The 18,757-nt window shown below is 42.1% G+C and overlaps 1 protein-coding gene and 1 long non-coding RNA gene across 4 annotated transcripts; one reads left to right on the top strand and one right to left on the bottom strand.

The window, feature by feature from the left end:
* On the bottom strand, positions 1-8,707 carry LOC139029445 (uncharacterized). Its single transcript, XR_011481745.1, has 2 exons — positions 8,367-8,707; positions 1-1,578 (listed from the first exon to the last, which is right to left on the bottom strand). It is a non-coding gene; the product is annotated as an uncharacterized lncRNA (long non-coding RNA).
* A 204-nt stretch (positions 8,708-8,911) lies between these two features.
* Positions 8,912-18,662, top strand: LOC111981625 (acetylcholine receptor subunit gamma). Of its 3 annotated transcripts, XM_024012995.2 has the most exons (11): positions 8,920-9,468; positions 9,952-10,085; positions 12,849-12,893; positions 13,107-13,216; positions 13,413-13,672; positions 13,938-14,138; positions 14,582-14,696; positions 14,817-14,931; positions 15,152-15,359; positions 16,857-16,990; positions 17,244-18,662. In XM_024012995.2, exons 1-11 carry the CDS (start codon positions 9,387-9,389, stop codon positions 17,409-17,411), a joined length of 1,572 nt encoding a protein of 523 aa, XP_023868763.1. In that variant the 5' UTR covers positions 8,920-9,386; the 3' UTR covers positions 17,412-18,662. The 3 variants fall into 3 exon arrangements, with proteins under 3 accessions (XP_070305533.1, XP_023868763.1, XP_070305532.1); XM_070449432.1 differs by lacking the exons at positions 16,857-16,990; positions 17,244-18,662 and adding an exon at positions 16,573-16,634 and having other exon boundaries at positions 8,912-9,468; XM_070449431.1 differs by lacking the exon at positions 8,920-9,468 and having other exon boundaries at positions 9,682-10,085.
* The last annotated feature ends 95 nt before the right edge of the window (positions 18,663-18,757 follow it).

Here is an 18,757-nt window from a genome sequence, read left to right as displayed (position 1 = left end):
TAATTTCAAATTCCTTATATTAAACAAACCCAAAGGCATGTTTTTTTTTCACGGACAGCCAGGGGCACACTCCAACACTAAACAATAATTTACAAACAAAGCATTTGTGTTTAGTGAGTCTGGCAGATCAGAGGCAGTAGAGATGACTGGAGATGTTCTCTTGGTAAGTGTGTGAATTTGACCATTTTCCTGTCCCGCGAAGCATTCAAAATGTAACGAGAACTTTTGGGTGTCAGGGAAAATGTATGGAGTAAAAAGTACATTCTTTTCTTAAGCGATGTAGTAAAGTAAAAGTAGTCAAACATATAAATAGTGGAGTACACTACAGATACCCCCAAAACTACTTAAGTAGTACTTTAAAGTACTTTTACCTAAGTACATTACACCACTTCCATATCATTGTGTGATTGCTTCATTTTTTCAAGTCAGAGATTCATTTAGATAATGTAAACATATCAAAAATATTATTTGTACAGTGTAAAATGTGTAGGGCTGCTTAAACCATGACAACAACAGTAGCAAAGATCCTAGTGAATCACTGCATTGTAAATGTGGTTTTGATTACCATGAATAATGTCCATCTGATGTGTACTGCAGCCCTAGAAAATATTTACAAATGACATAATGACAGTGTGGGGCATGGATAAAGTCCTTGGGATTGGCCTTTGATTGGCCTTTGAGTCAACGACGGCAATGCCGAATTACGCATAAACATATCAGTCACTCACAACAATCACTGACCTATGGAATTAAATTGTCAGCATCATCCTAATTTACAACAATACCTAATAAATTAGACTTATTTTTCAACCAGACATAATTCATATGTTCTCCGGTCTTCCAACAGTATAACAAGTCCATTACATGATCTCACACAAACAGTGACATGACAATGACTTATCAGTTGTACAACGAAGATGAAGTTTAGATTCAGTTGATTGCTTTCACCTGCACCTTGGTCATATGGCCCTTAATACAATTTAGTTAACGCTGTTGGGAGCACTCACTCATGACTACTTGAGCAGCTCATTGTTCTTGCTAGTGAACTTTAGCCTGATAGTAGAAGGTGTGTTGATAGTACAGCATATGAAACAAGGCACCAGGGGATAGACTGTAAGACCTAGTTTCCACTATTGTGCTGACCCGAGCCATACTGTGCTGGTTCTAGTTTATTTTCACATGGTCCATTCCAGCATGATTCCAACCTCTGTGGCGGATGTGTAACCAGGCCAGTGCAGTACAGCTCAGCTTGGCTTGGTACAGTTCCACTCAGTAGTGTGAAAAGAGTATTACTGTAATATCCAGATGTGGCTGGTCTCTCAGGAACAGAACCCCCCCCCCTTCTCCTACGGCAGAGAGGAGAGGGAGGGGGAAAGGGAGAAAAAAAGAGTAAAAGATTAATTTGAGTAAATTTGGTTATCCATATTCAGTCCATTCATATAAAATCAGCTGTAAAAGTAAGTTTAGAATTGTTTTAATTGTATTTGACCATACTTCTCTCTCTCTCTCTTTCATTGATTTACCCTGTTTATCTAACTTTAACATGTATGACACAAATCCCATTGGTAATCCAAATATCTGTAAAGAGAAAGAAGACTGCTAAGAGTAAGATACGATGTTTTCAAAGATGAGGAAAAAATGTTTTTACTCCCCACTGGGCACACCACGTCATTTCAACGTTGAAATTAGAGTAATATTTGGTTGAGATGTTGATCAATGAGATTTCAAACGTTATTCACCCACTCAAAAAGACAGCCAGAAGTATGTTGAATTTTCAATATTGCTAACACTATGCTTTCACCCATCTAATAGCACAACCAAATTCTAATGGTAAAACAATGTCTGATTTTTGGTTTAGTTGTCATCTAAATGTGTTATCACTGCATTTTCAACCATTTGAAAGTGCAACAATGTTCAAATGGTAATACAATATCTGATATTTTGTATTTATACAACAACTTAAAACCTTTTACTGCAGTGGGCTAAATCAAGGTCACACAGAGTGTTTCTTGGTAGTCTTAAACAAATCTACTTTGAAACCAAAGTATATACCTCACACACATTGTTATGGGCTTAAAAAAAGAAGACACCTGTACCATGTCAGATATAGAGTTGAAATGTATAAAATGTTGAGTTTGCATCCCAATTTTACACTTTATACACATCACAAATTACTGAAATATAACAAAACCATATCTTTGGCGTTTATAAAATAATTATGTTTATTAATTTGGAAATTAGGAAAAATATTAACAACATTCCACCCATTTGACTGCAGGCAAGGGCTACTGTGTTATCACTGTGCTTCATCTAATAGCAGAACCAAATGGCCTGGATTGCAGTTGAGATTACATTAAAAGTACATGGTGCAAGTGATCAATGCTGTTCAAGATTCTGCGCAGATTATTACAGCAATTGTGAAGATCTCCACAGACCTGCGACCTGTGCATGCTATCTGGAACATGCATGCTGTCTATGAATACATTAGAATTTATAGTTACTCTAGACTAACTCAAAATGTGGCCATGGATGTGGTACTCATTTTAAGGTTGAATACTGTTACATTAGTTTGTAAGATAGACTTAACTTCAGACTATTTACTGTATTACAAAAGTAATGAACTGTGTTTAGTTGACAACCCAACCAAATAACAACATTCCAATATCTAATGACTGCGTATACTCTTAGAAAAAAAGGTGCTATCTAGAACCTTTAAAGGGTTCTTTGGCTGTGCCAATAGGAGAACCCTTTGAATAACCCTTTTTGGTTGCAGGTAGAAAACTTTTGATTCCAAGTAGGACCCTTTAGGGTTCCATGTAGAACCCTTTCTACAGAGGGTTCTACATGGGACCCAAAAGGGTTTTACCTGGAACCAAAAAAAGTTCAACCTGGAACCAATAAGGGTTCTCCTATGGGGACAGCCAAAAAAAGTGACAACATTTTTACTGTTAAAAGCGCGTGCACAAATAGGCAATCCAGTGAAAAAAAAGGATCCAGCCGGAATGTCACGATATAATTAGCACTCTGGTTATTACACAGTAATTACAATGAATCATGTCATTTCTAAATTGATACCTGTTCATTTCTGAACTGTAAAACAAAGTGCAACCAAAACATCTAATCCTTCAGAATAGTGACGAAACCTCACTCTGTTAGACAGACAGACATGATTTATAATCACAACGTTATTAGTTTATGTCCTTCTTCCTGACCATTCTACCAAGCTGTCACACACTTTCATGACCTCAGGCACAATGTGTACTTTATGGGGGGTAATAAAGGCTTATTAGATCACTCATATGTTCCGTCTCATATCATGAGACTGACATCTGTGATAGTGGGAGACGCATGACAATAGGCCAGCCACCCTACTGATCTAAATAAGATTCAAGAGCAAACTGATAATTACAAACTTGTGTATAGCACACATCCTTGCATCATGAACTGAAGTTAACTGCTTGGAAATTGAATATTTATTGTGCTTCACTCCTATCTCCTTCTCTATTCTAATACCTTTGTTAAGTGTATGTCTTCCTCACTGCAACTAAAGTTATGGTGCTGGTTGACGTTAGAATAGAGGCAAAGCTTGCCCTGATTATTGTGTAGAGTAGCAAGATGTGGGGGTGTGTGGTGTTAACCCAGCCTAACCAGCAACCTAACCACCACAGGAGGAAATCCAAACTTCTAGAGATTCCTAGGTTAGCAGGTGTCACGGATCCCTCCGGAACTTTCATTACGGACACCTGTCCCCTATTCCCACTGATTAGTACTCGTGTAAGTGTGCCCTTATGTTTCCATTCGGCTGTCGATTATTGTTACAATGTCCGTTAGTGCGGGGTGAGTACCTCTGCTGTGTGTTTTGACTTTCGTGCCCTTGAGGATTGCGCAGATGATAATCATTGTGCGCCAGTGTTATTTATTCGAGGTACTCCTCGCTCTTTTGTTTGGGTTTCAACCCTGTGTTTTTGTTACGTGTTTGTTTGGTCTTCGTCTCCGTGCCTTTACACGGCGCGCCGTAATTTGGGGCTTAATTTAAAAAACMATTATGCATTCCTGCGTCTGTCTCCCGAATCTCTTCATACCAACGTGACAGCAGGCACCATGTAATATTATTATATACATTGCAAACAAGTGAGGCATGTGTAAATCAATAAAGCTACATTACATAGGCTGGCTAACACATGGAATGTTTACTATACCGGACACATGCTCAGCCAAACATGCCCCTCAGTGTTGGCTTGAGACAAATACGTTACTTTTGGCTTTCGTGCCCTTTTTGCTTTCGTGCCTTTTGGCTTTCGTGCCCTTGTCACATGGCGCTGAGCAAGAGCATTAGAACCCCGGTGGCCACAGCTGCCTTGCCCTTTACTCCCATGCTCACACGCGGCTGGGTGTGAGTCAGCCTGGCCCTCTCTCTCACCCCTCTCTCCCGGAATATGCTACTACGCCTGCCAGCCTCTATCTATCCATACCGCTGCCTCTTCCTCATGTGAGTGAGTTCTTTGATCTCCCCACTCAGATTCTGTTTCTGTCTCTCTATTGGCCCCTTTACCTCTGACCCCCACTGTCTTCCTAAATRTGTCACCCTAACTTCTCCTTTTTCTCTGTTTCAAAAACCATCCTGGACCTGCTCTCTTTCTCTATGCTCTGTCCTTCTCCTTTCCTGGCTCCCTCTTTATTTAAGAAACTGTTGGTCTCTCTGTGTCAGTCTTCAGCTTTGTTGATCAATGGAAGGGTCCAGAAATAATCTGAGTTAATCAGCCGCTAGCTGATTAAGCAAGTGTGGTCTGTCCCACCAAAGCAATACCCATTCTCCACACCAGCTAACACAACCAAYACTTTTCTCTAATCACCCCCCTGTAAAAACACAGTCCTACATTCAGGCTTCCCAAATGTCTGACAGCATGTTTAAATATCAGAGGGGAGGTAGTGTAAGAGAACAAATTGACCACAGAAGTCACAGTTCAGTAAATAAAGGACAGGTTATGCTCTATGTAAATACGTTGTTTGTTGTTCCTGTCTGTTGCTTGTTTATCATCCAATGTGMACTCTATACTCTGACAATGTTATCATGCCCTCTATACTATTAAAATTCCACTATTGATCCAATGGCAGGTCAACACAGTCCACACACTCATCGTGCACTACRGAGTCCCATGGTCATCTACATACTACTGAACTCAATGTTTTGGGGATTTCCAAATATATGCGCCAAGACCAATCAATTGCAGATAAAAGAAAGCAGCYGGGTCACTTAGATGTTTTTTGCTGTCATGGTGATGTTAACCATGTTAAAACCCACACACAACAAAGGAGGTTTGTCATAGGATATTTTCCTGCAATTGATTAAATTGCATAATTTGCCAATGAGTTTGCCAAATGAGCTTGTCAATCAATAACTCCACAAAGTCTGCCCTTTTATTGATTTTATTCAATCAATCCCTATCCCAGTCTGCTGTCCCCACATGCTTCAAGATGGCCACCATTGTTCCTGTTCCCAAGAAAGCAAAGGTAACTGAACTAAATGACTATCACCCCGTAGCACTCACTTCTGTCATAATGTAGTGCTTTAAGAGACTAGTCAAGGATCAAATCACCTCCACCCTACCTGACACCCTAGACCTACTTCAATTTGCTTACCGCCCCAATATGTCCACAGACYATGCAATCGCCATCACACTGCACACTGTCCTATCCCATCTGGACAAGAGGAATACCTATAGTAAGAATGTTGTTCATTGACTACAGCTCAGCATTCAACACCATAGTACCCTCCAAACTCATCATTAAGCTTGAGACCCTGGGTCTCGACCCTGCSCTGTGCAACTGGGTCCTGGACTTCCTGAATGGCCGCCCCCAGGTGGTGAAGGTAGATAACAACATCTCCACTCCCATGATCCTCAATACTGGGGCCCCACAAGGGTGCGTTCTCAGCCCCCTCCTGTACTCCCTGTTCACCCACGACTACGTGGCCATGCACGTATCCAACTGAATCATCAAATTTGCAGAAGACACAACAATGGTAGGCTTGATTACCAACAACGACGAGACAGCCCGGAGTGTGGTGTCAGGAAAATAACCTCTCACTCAATGTCAGCAAAACAAAAGAGATGATCGTGGACTTCAGGAAACAGCAAAGGGAGCACCCCCCTATCCACATCGAAGGGACAGCAGTGGAGAAGGTGGAAAATTTTAAGTTCCTCTGTGTTCATATCACCGACAAACTGAAATGGTCCACGCACACAGACAGTGTGGTGAAGAAGGCGCAACAGCGCATCTTCAACCTCAGGAGGCTGAAAGAATGTGGCTTGTCACCAAAAACACTCACTAACTTTTACAGGTGCACAATTGAGAGCATCCTGTCAGGTTGTATCACCGCCTGGTACGGCAACTGCAACTGCACCGCCCACAACCGCAAGGCTCTCCAGAGGGGGGTGCAGTCTGCACAACGCATCATTGCTGTTTAACAATCCGATGGCCTCGAGATAGACGCTGTTTTTCAATCTCTCTGTCCCAGCTTTGATGCACCTGTACTGACCTCGCCCACTGGATGGAAATGGGGTGAACAGGCAGTGGCTCGGTTGGTTATTGCAGTTGCCGTACCAGGCGGTGATACAGCCCGARAGGATGCTCTCGATTGTGCATCTGTAAAAGTGTGTGAGTGTTTTTGGTGACAAGCCAAATTRCTATGTGACTAAAATTATAAATGCTGTGATTGGCTGTAGACCTACAGTATTTTGACGTACGCTGACGTCAGATATATCCTGACAAAACCTGATGACATATCCTGTAGATAGTAGGCCCCATCTTAGATGTATGGGTTGATAAACTACTGGGGTATAGGGGAAATAGTGTAAGTGTTCCTCCATTATCACCATTACTGATTGACTTTGGATATTATCAGTGGCTGTGCTGCTGTTGGGGTGGAGGAGGGGCAGAGACATAAGCTGTGTTCGAATACCTGCTAGCCGAATACCTGCTAGTCGAATACCTGCTAGCCTGCTAGCCGCGGCCCGCTAGCTGTCTAGAGCATATCGGACAGTTAGCTGAATGGGTCCATCGGCCAATTTCTTGGGCCACTATACCTATTTTGCCAATTGGCCTGGACCCCTTTTACTCCACGGAACCCTACTAATCCATCACGACTGGTCTGCTGACGTAACCGCACGAGGAGGCTATAACAGACTTCTTCTGTCGCGACGTCCCTCTAAGGCCATTCTGCTAGCTTGCTAGGCCCGGCCCGCTAGCTGTCTGAACATTGCCGATGTTCTCTAGCCCAGCCTAAAAACTGACTCAAACTGGACCCTAAATGACTCACCCTCGGCTACGCATGCCTCCCCTATCAGCAAAAACATAAAGTTACACGCCACACGTGGATACACGGAACCTTCAGCACAAACAGTGCCTAACGTAGAGAGTCATCTACAAGCTGGGTTTCGTATGGTGGTACTATATAAGTAAGCTGCAGGTAGATAGCCTCCATAGAGCCACGACCTGTACGTAATACAGTCAGGAAAATTACCACTAAAACCCTCTGATATAGGTATTTGCGCACCACGATACCGATGCGACCGAATGCCTGCAAATACAAAGCGAGTTGACAAGTCCCTATGCTACGACTGCGTGGATGCTGTTGATGTGTGCTGGGTACCCAGGTAGTTTGTGTAGTGTGTGTGTTTGGGTACAACGTGTGCTGTGTGGTGTGTAGTGTCAGTGTCGTGTGTGTGTGTGTGTGTGTGTTGTGTGTGTGTGTGTGTGTTGTGTGTTGTGTGGTGTGTGTGGGTGTGTGGTGTGTGTGTGTGTTGTGTGTGTGTGGGTGTGTGAGAGCACGCGAGAGAGAGATGGGGTGGTGAGAGAGGGTGTGGGTCAATCAAAGTATAAATATAATTTAGACTATTGCAACATGAAGGTAGTGTGCATATAATAGTCTATGTTATGTGGGAATGTGTCCTCGTCTGGCTTGAATTTGTGACTCTGCGACCGTGAGATACGTTTGGTCTCCCAGATCAGAGGTCCCGGTTACCTCAAAGGAGCGCATCTCCGTTCACTCATGTATTTTTAGAGGCACTTCGCAGACGGCGGAATTCACACGGAACACATATTACAAGGCATCAATTATTGTCTTGTTGTTTAACATAGAAACTTCATCAACCTTTCTTAATATCCAGCAGCTGCATGATCAAATTTGAGGGAAAAAATCGAATTGACCAAAGCTGCTACAAATTTCGGATTATACCTCCCGGTATCGACATTGTTCATTAGACCTTCATTTTATTTATTCCATGGAAATGTTAATTAACGTGGTTGACGTCGTTATCAATACCAACGACAATTGTATGCTGATATGCTGATGATTGGATTCTTACCTCTCCACGGCATTTTACGCACATAGTCACTGCAGCGCCTGCTCTGCTGCCACTGGTTGGTGTTGGTCACTCAACGAAATGTAACAGGCGCATCGGCGTCTCCAATCTACACACACACACACACACACACACACACACACACACACACACACACACACACACACACACACACACACACACACACACACACACACACACACACACACACACACACACACACACACACACACACACACACACACACCCTGGTACATAATTCATCTTCACGGGACCCCGTCCTATCTGTCGTCTATAACCAGCCGTCATCGTGACAAAATCCTCCCCACCCCACCCCACCCCAAGCCCCCAGAGATTGTTCCCGTTTCACCGGAGCCCCGCAGTGCAAACTGCAAGGAGCAGCATAGACACTATTATTTATACCCTCCCCGGGTAGAGAGAGTGGGGCAGTGCAATGGAACGGGCGCTCCCCCAACTAGGATCCCGGTCACCTGTTCACTTTGCTCACCAGTAGCGTCGACACACACACACACACACACACGCACACACACACACACACGCACACACACACACACACACACACACACACGTTTTCGAAGTGGTCAGCTGTGGTCTAGGCATAATGGGCCTATAGATGCAATATTTGTAAAACAGAGATAGGCTACTTTGTAAATGGACACTATCCCATTCCATCCTACATTCAGAACGTTGTGGGCTATTACTAGTTTGAAACCCGCTGACATATCAAGCAGAAAAGGTCCCCTTCATAATCGGAGTATTGTCATAACTACACCATAGAATAATGATAATGATTATTATTATGAACGACCCGAGTGTGACTTTAAGACCGAGTTTAGCGCTTCCCGGTTGGTGTGTAACCCGAGCCAAGGGTAGCGACAGCTGGAGAAGCGAGACGAGGGGCAGCGGGATAAGGGAGACGGCGAGCCATTCGGAAATAACCTCTCGCTTTCTCTTTCTTTGAATTTGTACTTCACTCAAATCTGGAACTGTGCGTAAAGAGCAATGAACTTTGCGATGGCAACGCACTCCTTTTGGACGTGTTTGATTGCAACTGCAGGCCTACTCTGGGGTGTGACAATACCAGGTAAGTGCGTATATTGATAGTTTTTTCTCATGGCCAGGATCAAGGCTCTTGGCAATGGCACCTCTCGGTTTTTTGACTATTAATCTCCGTCTCCATGCCAAATGTGTCTGCGACTGTTGTTTTGGTGTTTCTATGGGCTTGTTATTATTGTTCCTGTGAGGCAGATGTCATGTTCATGTTTTTATAGGTGCTGTGAAAACTTTCACAAACATTGTTAAAACTTTTGGTGTTAGGGTTGACATGCCTAAATGTCAAACATGTAAATTGAKAAGGGTTCAATGGGTGATTTTAGCAAAGCAATCGGTCACTGATCATTTAAGGTCATTTGGCATTTTAAGTGTTATGGGTCGTTTGAAATGGTAAGTGTTATGTGTTGTAGTCCCTATGGGTTTTACTCCACCCATATCTCATCATATATTGCCATGGCACTCTGCTGTGTCCTCTTGCTCTTTCTCTCTCTCTCTTTCTCCCTGCCTTGTGCAGTGAGTTGTAATGAGGAGTCTAAGCTGATTGGGGACCTGTTCAGAGGCTACAACAAGAACATCCGTCCAGCGGCGCACCCCACTGACAAGGTGGAGGTGCAGGTCAAGCTGATCCTCACCAACCTCATCTCCCTGGTGAGAGACAAACCACACCTGATGCAGTATAACGCCAACAACACATAGTACACACACACACACATTACACACATTATGCATATCAATAAGAATTTCATTGTACCAAGCATTTCATTGTCCTGTTTACCTTGTGWATCCTGTGCATCAGAGGAGGCTGGTACGAGGAGCTATAGGAGGGGCACATTGTAAAGGCTAGAATGGAATACATGGAACACATCAAACATATGGAAAGCACATGTTTGACTCTGTTCCATTTATTCCATTCCAGCCATTACGATGAGCCTGTCCTCCTATAGCTCCTTCCACCAGCCTCCTCTGCTGTGCATATGCAAATAAACTTGACTTTACTTACTGCTGCAACATAACAATGCCATATAACAACACACAACACATTCCAAACATATTACACACARATATTATACACACACATKTTACACACCTGCTGCAACCCAACAACATTCCATACACATTACCAAACAGTCCTGTGCTTCAACCATTCGGGGTGCACTTAGAGCTGTGGTGGTCACGAKATTTCATCAGCCAGTGATTGTCAAGCAAATAACTGTCGGTCTCACGGTAATTGACCGTTAATTAACAAAAACACATTTATCATCTCCTGGCTTCCACACACAGACCGTTGGAATGTCTACATTTAAAAAAAAGTCTAATAAATCCATGTAYTATAGCCTACACCTTRGCAATAAATCATTTWATTTTTTATTTTAGARAGGTCTAAAGAAGCATGATATGAAGAAAATGTAGTCTATTTCAGAAGAACAGAATAGCATACTCTGAYTTGTCCTTATGTTAGGTCCTGATCTGGCTATGCCAAATGGCTGTGGGTTACACTAGTTCATTTAGCAGACAAGATTTGCTTAGAATTCCGTGGCATTATTTTATATTATTTTATAGTATGAAGAATACAATTGAACAAACCTGAATAAAATAGAAAGGATATTTTCTCCAAACTATGTGAGGGAGTGTACTCATGCTGTTATTCTGTGTTGAGCAGTTAACAAAGAAATAGGTTCTCCTATATGCTTAATTTAGAGTTATTAATGTAACTTTAGTTGTTCTACAAACGTTGGGGTATATGTTTTGATTTTTAATACACTGTAAGGCTGCATGATGTGACTCTAATGATATTTTGAAAAGCTCTTAGTCCTGTATTGACGCTTTGCCTGTTTGATGGTTCGTCGGAMMGATTTCTTATACGCTTTCGGGTTAGAGTCCCACTCCTTSAAAGAGGCAGCTCTACCCTTTAGCTCAGTGCGGATGTTGCCTCTAATCCATGGCTTCTGGTTGGGGTATGTACGTACYGTCACTGTGGGGACGACGTCATCAATGCACTTATTGATGAAGCCAGTGACTGATGTGGTGTACTCCTCAATGCCATCTGAAAATATCCCGGGACATATTCCAGTCTGTGCTAGCAAAACAGTTCTATAGCTTAGCATCTGCTTCATCTGACCGCTTTTTTACTGACCGAGTCACTGGTGCTTCCTGTTTTAATTTTTGCTTGTAAGCAGGAATCAGGAGGATAGAATTATGGTCAGATTTGCCAAATGGAGGGCGAGGAAAAGCTTTGTACYCGTCTCTGTATGTGGAGTAAAGGTGGTCTAGAGTTTTTTCCCCTATGGTTGCACATTTAACATGCTGATATAAATMAGGTAAAACGGGTTTTAAGTTTCCCTGCATTAAAGTCCCCGGACACTTTAATGCCAGCTGTATGTTATTCATGTCGTCGTTCAGCCACGACTTGGTGAAACATAAGATATTACAGTTTTMAATGTCCTGTTGGTAGGATATCTGTGCTTTTAGTTCGTCCAATTTATTTTCCAGCAATTGTACGTTGGCCAGTAGTATGGATGGCAAGGGCAGATTAGCCACTCGTCGGCGGATCCTCACAAGGCACCCCGATCTCTTTCCGCGATATCTTTTCAGTCTCTTTCTCCTGCGAATGACGGGGATGAGGGCCTGTTCGGGTGTCTGGAGTAAATCCCTATCATCTGATTAATTAAAGAGAAATTCTTCGTACAGTTCAAGGTGAGTAATCGCTGTTCTGATTTCCAGAATCTATTTTCGGTCATAACAGACGGTAGCAGCAGCATTATGTACAAAATAAATTACAAAAAATGCGGAAAACTAACAGAAAAGCACGGTTGGTTAAGAGCCCATGAAACGGCAGCCATCCTCCCCGGCGCCATCTGTAGTTGGAAAGTTGAGAAATAAATATGGTAGGCCTAGCCTATAGAAAGCTGATGGCATCCTTTTTATTAGTGGTCATCACTGTGTTTTCTCCCGCAATTGCATAGCCTATATAAATGTTGCGCAACATGAGCTCATGGGCTCTCATGAAGTGTTTGATTAGATTTTCGAATACATTTGAATGGATGTCAATAGTGATTAGAGTGACAATATAGTGCTGAGTACCAGGCAGTTAGCAAGTTTGGTAGGCTACTAATGACCAGCAGCTGCATCATAGCTTGGAGAAGCCTAATTACCATGACTAAACGGTAATGTGGAATTTGACTTGTGACCGCTGGTATGGTGGCAACAGTGTGGCCGCAACAGCCCTAGGTGCACTACAGTATTATCACATATCAAACTGCCCAGCATAATTCCWTAGAGCTGCCACAGTTACCAACTACCCTTTCACAATCTCACTGCACCTCCACATGTATTCCTGTAAMGTTATGTAGGCTACCCAAATAAAATAGACAAATGTCTGCATCAGACCATCATATATCTCCTCTGTTACAGAACGAAAAGGAAGAGACTCTCACGACTAATGTCTGGATTGAGATTGTGAGTGTTTCTCTCATTGTTAACCACAGTTATTTTAATATTGTATCTTCTCAATTAGTTTATCATGTGTTTCCTGCATACGTCTTTGACTAGATTATTTCAGTTTTTTTTATTTTCTCCTACTTTTACCTGATTTRTAGCTGTGTGTCTTTTATTTCCCTCTGATCCTCTCACGCTCTCTACTCTACCTACACCCTCTGCTCCCTCTCACAGCAATGGAATGATATTCGCCTGGCCTGGAACACCTCTGAGTATTTTGGCATCGAGGTTATCCGTGTGCCTTACAACACAGTGTGGCTTCCTGACATTGTCCTTGAGAACAAGTGAGTCAGTAGAGYAGGGCTTTCAACGTCTTTTTCCTTTGGCTTTTTTCCTCATTCTGATTTCCGCCCTTCTGTGGCACTGCTATGTTTTGACCAATAGACTCTTGAACTCTTTTCATCGCCCTCTCTACCCTTTCTTTCCARCTCCTCTCTTCCCCTCCTCTGTTCCCTCTCCTCTCTCCCTCCTCCTCTGCAGCATTGATGGCAAGTTTGACGTGGCCTACTATGCCAATGTGTTAATCTACTCCAGTGGCTACATGTACTGGCTGCCTCCAGCTATCTACCGCAGCACATGTGCCATAGAAATCACCTACTTCCCCTTTGACTACCAGAACTGCACTTTAGTCTTTAGGTCCCAGACATACAGTGCAAATGAGTTGGAAATCATGCTGGCTGTTGACACGGAGACTGAACAGCCCATTGAGTGGGTGGACATTGATCCTGAGGCCTTCACTGGTATACACACACTAATGTTGCAATGTTTTGTTTTTATGGATTTTAAAAATTATATTTCAAAACTTACTACCCCCCTCGATAGTTTTCCACTACTACTCTGGTCCTGTATGTGTGACCAAAATACAGTATATGAAACTTTGTAGTTCCTCAAAATCAATCTGTAGGCCTACACCTATCTGCAAACAACTGACACAACCAGTCAACTGGTCCAATCCTAATGAAATGGTTTCTACTCATCCCAGTGTCTTTGTTTCCAACCTGTTAGAGAATGGTGAGTGGGCCATAAAGCACCGGCCAGCCAGGAAGCTGATCAACTCACGCTACACRCCTGATGACCTGGAGTACCAGGAGATCTCCTTCAACCTGGTCATCCAGAGGAAACCTCTGTTCTACATCATCAACATCATTCTGCCCTGCTCACTTATCTCCTCCCTGGTCGTACTGGCCTACTTCTTACCTGCACAGGGTCAGTGGTATAAGAGTGTAACTTAGAGTTAGTGAAACGGGAAGATGATGGAGTATGCCATCACCAACTGAAGTTAGCAGTTGTCCGCTAGTGTTACTAGTGTTGCTAGTGTTGCTTTGTATATTGACTATTATTTCAAATTGTTTATATTTAAGAAATGCTCCAACATAGATTTAATGGTTTTGAMTTTCAAACTAGAGAATGCACTGTATGCTGTTGGACTTTAGTTGGACTCGGTTAGCCTGTGCAATAGAATGTCAATAGATTTCTGCATCCCAACTAAAGCACTTGGAAGCATTTGGAAACACTTGAACAATCTCATGTTATGTCTGGAATTGCTAGAGTACAATATAATATGCCTGTTGTCATCTATGAGGATGATGYTGGGAAAAGCACTGCACTCCCTTCTGTACCCCTCTGACTCTCCATTGTCCCCTTCACAGCTGGGGGACAGAAGTTGACTGTGTCCATCTCTGTCCTGCTGGCTCAGACTGTCTTCCTCTTTCTTATTGCTCAGAAGGTCCCTGAGACATCTCTCAATGTCCCTCTCATTGGCAAGTGAGTAAGAATTTCTCCAGTCTCTTGCTTACTGCCTTCCTCCATATACAGTATTTCTGTAACTCCATAAGAGAGCCCAATCCCCTCTCCATCCACATCTGTRTGTTCTTCTCTTCCCAGGTACCTGATCTTTGTCATGTCTGTGACAACGCTCATCGCCACCAACCAAATCGTGGTGCTCAACATCTCCCTCCGCAGTCCCAATACCCACACCATGTCTCACACTATCAAACACGTATGTATACAGTAACTGTCTAATATCATGGTAATTCAAAATCAAAACCAAAATCAAGGCACCTGTAACATTAGCCCAAACAAACATAGAATGGACAAAGTAAATGTKATCTGTATTAAGAAACAATACGATATGATAAAATGCTACTTTATCAGAATGAATATTCAACTTTTTTCTTGCCAAACTAATACCTATTCCACCTTTCCTCTCCTCTGTTCAGGTCTTCCTGGAGCTTGTCCCTCGATTCCTGGGTATGGATCCTCTGGTGGATGATGGAGAGGCAGAGGCGGAGGTGAATGGAGTGAGGGAGCGACGGCGTAGCTCTTTCGGCCTGATGCAGAGAGCGGAGGAGTATGTGCTAAAACAACCACGCAGCGAGATGATGTTTGACAAGCAGAGAGAGAGGCATGGCCTCACACGATCCTTTGGTAAGATGAAGGAAAGAGATACTGGTAGGGAGCGAAGGGTAGCACATGGGGGAATGTTTATTTGAGGCGACAGTACAGAATGTTACCTTTTATTTTAGGGTATTTTCATACATACTGTATCTGTTTTACCATTTAGAAATGAACACATTTTATGTATCTAGTCACCCCATCTGAAGGTGTCATAACTATTTGGAGAAATGCACTTATAGTGTATTAATTAAAGTAGTAAAAAGTTTAGTATTTGGTCCCATATTCCTAGCATGCAATGACTACATCAAGCATGTGACTCTACAAACTTGTTGCATGTATTTGCAGTTTATTTTGTTTTGGATTAGGTTGAATTGTGAATAATGATGAGTGAGTAAGTTACAGAAGCATAAATATCATACCCCCCCGAAAATGCTAACCTCCCCTGTTATTGGTAATGGTGAGAGGTTAGCATGTTTTGTTGGAGCCTCTGTTATTGGTAATGGTGAGAGGTTAGCATGTTTTGTGTGTAGCCTCTGTTATTGGTAATGGTGAGAGGTTAGCATGTTTTGGTGGTATCTTTGTGCATCTGAAATTTCATTAATGATTATCTGTAATCAAGGTAAGACCCACATTATTTTAAAAGTGTTTTAAACATATATATTCTTATTACAATAAAAGTGACTCCACAATAACACAATACATTATATACCATTAATTTCTATTGGGCACAAGATAATCCTAAACAGAAACTTAAAAAATTGCAAATGCATCCAACAAGTTTGTAGAGTCACAAGCTTGATGTATGTATTGTGTGCTAGGAATATTAGAACAAATACTAAACTGGGATTAAATACGGGGGACTAAATACGTAAACTGCTTTCATTTCTAAACGGTAAAACAGATATGTATGAAAATACCCTCAAATAAAAGGTAACATTCTGTACTATCGCCTCATATTAAACATTTGATCTCAAATCCAAAATTCTGAGATATAGAACTAAATTAAACGTTTTAGCCTCACTGTCCAAATAAATACGGAGTGTAATGTATGTGCATATCCAGCAAGCCACTTTTCTGAATAGATGTCTGGCTCAATTTGAATCGGTTTTTAAAGCATTTTGCTTGTATTTGGTATTATAAATAAGTATCACAATCAATGGGAAAAGGAGCGGGGATAAAGATTAGCACTGTGGTCCATCATCAGTGTACCTTTAGGTAACTGTATGTGTCTCTGCTACACTAGTGGATGGTATTGATGTGTCTCTGCCTTACACTAGTGGATGGTATTGATGTGTCTCTGCTACCCTCTAGTGGATGGTATTGATGTGTCTCTGCTACCCTCTAGTCACTAGAGTCTAGTGGATGGTATTATGTGTCTCTGCTACCCTCTAGTGGATGGTATTGATGTGTCTCTGCTACCCTCTAGTGGATGGTATTGATGTGTCTCTGCTACCTCTAGTGGATGGTATTGATGTGTCTCTGCTACCCTCTAGTGGATGGTATTGATGTGTCTCTGCTACCCTCTAGTGGATGGTATTGATGTGAGCACCACAGCCAGCCTGTACAAGAGCCTCGCCCAAGCTGCTCCTGAGATCAAGGAATGTGTGGATGCTTGCAACTTTATCACCGAGAGCACAAAGCAAGCAAATGACATTGGATCAGTAAGTATTGCTTTTACCCTGGGGATCAGGGGTAAATTTCATCTGAATTCAGCCAGTTCAAGGCCGTATTCACAAAGAGTGCTGATCCAGATTTATTTGTGATAAAATAAATAATTATGATTAAAAGGCCTACTCTGAGACACTTTGTGAATACTGGCCCATGATGAGCTGAGAGAGAAATCCTGATAGAACATTGTGGGTTATTATCTCCCCACTTCTACCCCCTTCTGACTCACTGTTAACTGTCCCATAGGAAATGGAAAGCTGGGTATTGATTGGGAAGATGATTGACAAGGTTTGTTTCTGGGTGGCCATGGCTCTCTTCTCCATCGGAACGGTTGCCATCTTCCTCACGGGACATTTCAACTCCGTCCCAGATTTTCCATTCCCTGGGGAAAACAAACGATACCTCCCCAGTTAGGAGGGCAAGGCAAGCCCCCCCCACCCCCACCCTTAACCTGGTCACAGGTTATAGGACACATCCTCATCGTCTTCATATCATTGAGAGCTAAGATTTATTCACTTCTTACTCTTACTTACTTATTTGTTTGTCTTTTTAGCAGTAGATGACTGAAAATGGTATCGTCTTGATATGACGTCATCCTTTTTGATAAATATTTCATACTGTGTTTTGAGTTTTAGCTTAACCATTTCTTGTTATGTGTGATTTACATGTGTGCATTTTATTTTTTATAAGGCCTGTGACATGAAAATGCCAAAAACCTCAAACAGTTTGTAGCAAAGCAGTTGTGAAATTAATTCAACAAGTCTGCTGTGGGCTTTTGTGGGCTTTGTTATGTTAGAACAAAATGAAGAAGTTAGATCTCTGTTTTTGCCTTCAACCTTATTCATACCTTAGTCTTTACACACCACCTTAGGAGGACGCTGCAGATCACCTATACCCTGCAGAATTCTTGTCTTTCTTGTATCTCACTCTATGGTACACTGAGTACACAAAACACCTGCTCTTTCCATGACATAGACTGACCAGGTGAATCCAGGTGAAKGCTATGATCCCTTATTGATGTCAATTGTTAATCCACTTCAATCAGTGTAGATGAAGGGGAGGAGACAGGTTAAATAAGTATTTTTAAGCCTTGAGACAATTGAGACACGGATTGTGTATGTGTACCAATCAGAAGGTGAATTAAAAAAAAAATGTAAGTGACTTTGAATAGAGTATGGTAATAGGTGTCAGGCACACTGGTTTGTGTCAAGAACTGCAACGCTGCTGGGTTTTTCATGCTCAATGGTTTCCCATGTGTATCAAGAAATCAAGAATGGTCCACCACCCAAAGGACATCCAGACAACTTGACAGAACTGTGGCAACCATTGGAGTCAACATGGGCCAGGATCCCTGTGGAACGCTTTTGACACCTTGTAGAGTCCATGCCCCGACGAATTGAGGCGGTTCTGAGTGCAAAAAGGGGGGTGTTCAACTCAATATTAGGAAAGTGTTCCTAATGTTTGGTATACTCAGTGTACATGTGACACAGGTTTTTACTGATGGATACAATGCCATGTAAGAAGACCGTATACTGTAAGAATATTTGATTTAACTAGTTACTTTCATTTACACACAATACATTTTCATGGTTAAGTGAATTGTTCTGTTTAATTTCTAAGAATGACACAATGACACAGAGACTTAATTAAAAGTTAGAAACTGAGGCCTTGCCTTCCTTTCTGTCCAATTTGTGCCTCATTTTTAAAATGTTATGTAGATATATAATTTATTTTTTGTATACAATTACAATCCTACACAA

The sequence above is a fragment of the Salvelinus sp. IW2-2015 genome, linkage group LG20 (assembly GCF_002910315.2).
Source record: "Salvelinus sp. IW2-2015 linkage group LG20, ASM291031v2, whole genome shotgun sequence".
NCBI lineage: Eukaryota > Metazoa > Chordata > Actinopteri > Salmoniformes > Salmonidae > Salvelinus > Salvelinus sp. IW2-2015.
This window is presented reverse-complemented; position numbering and strand designations above follow the sequence as displayed.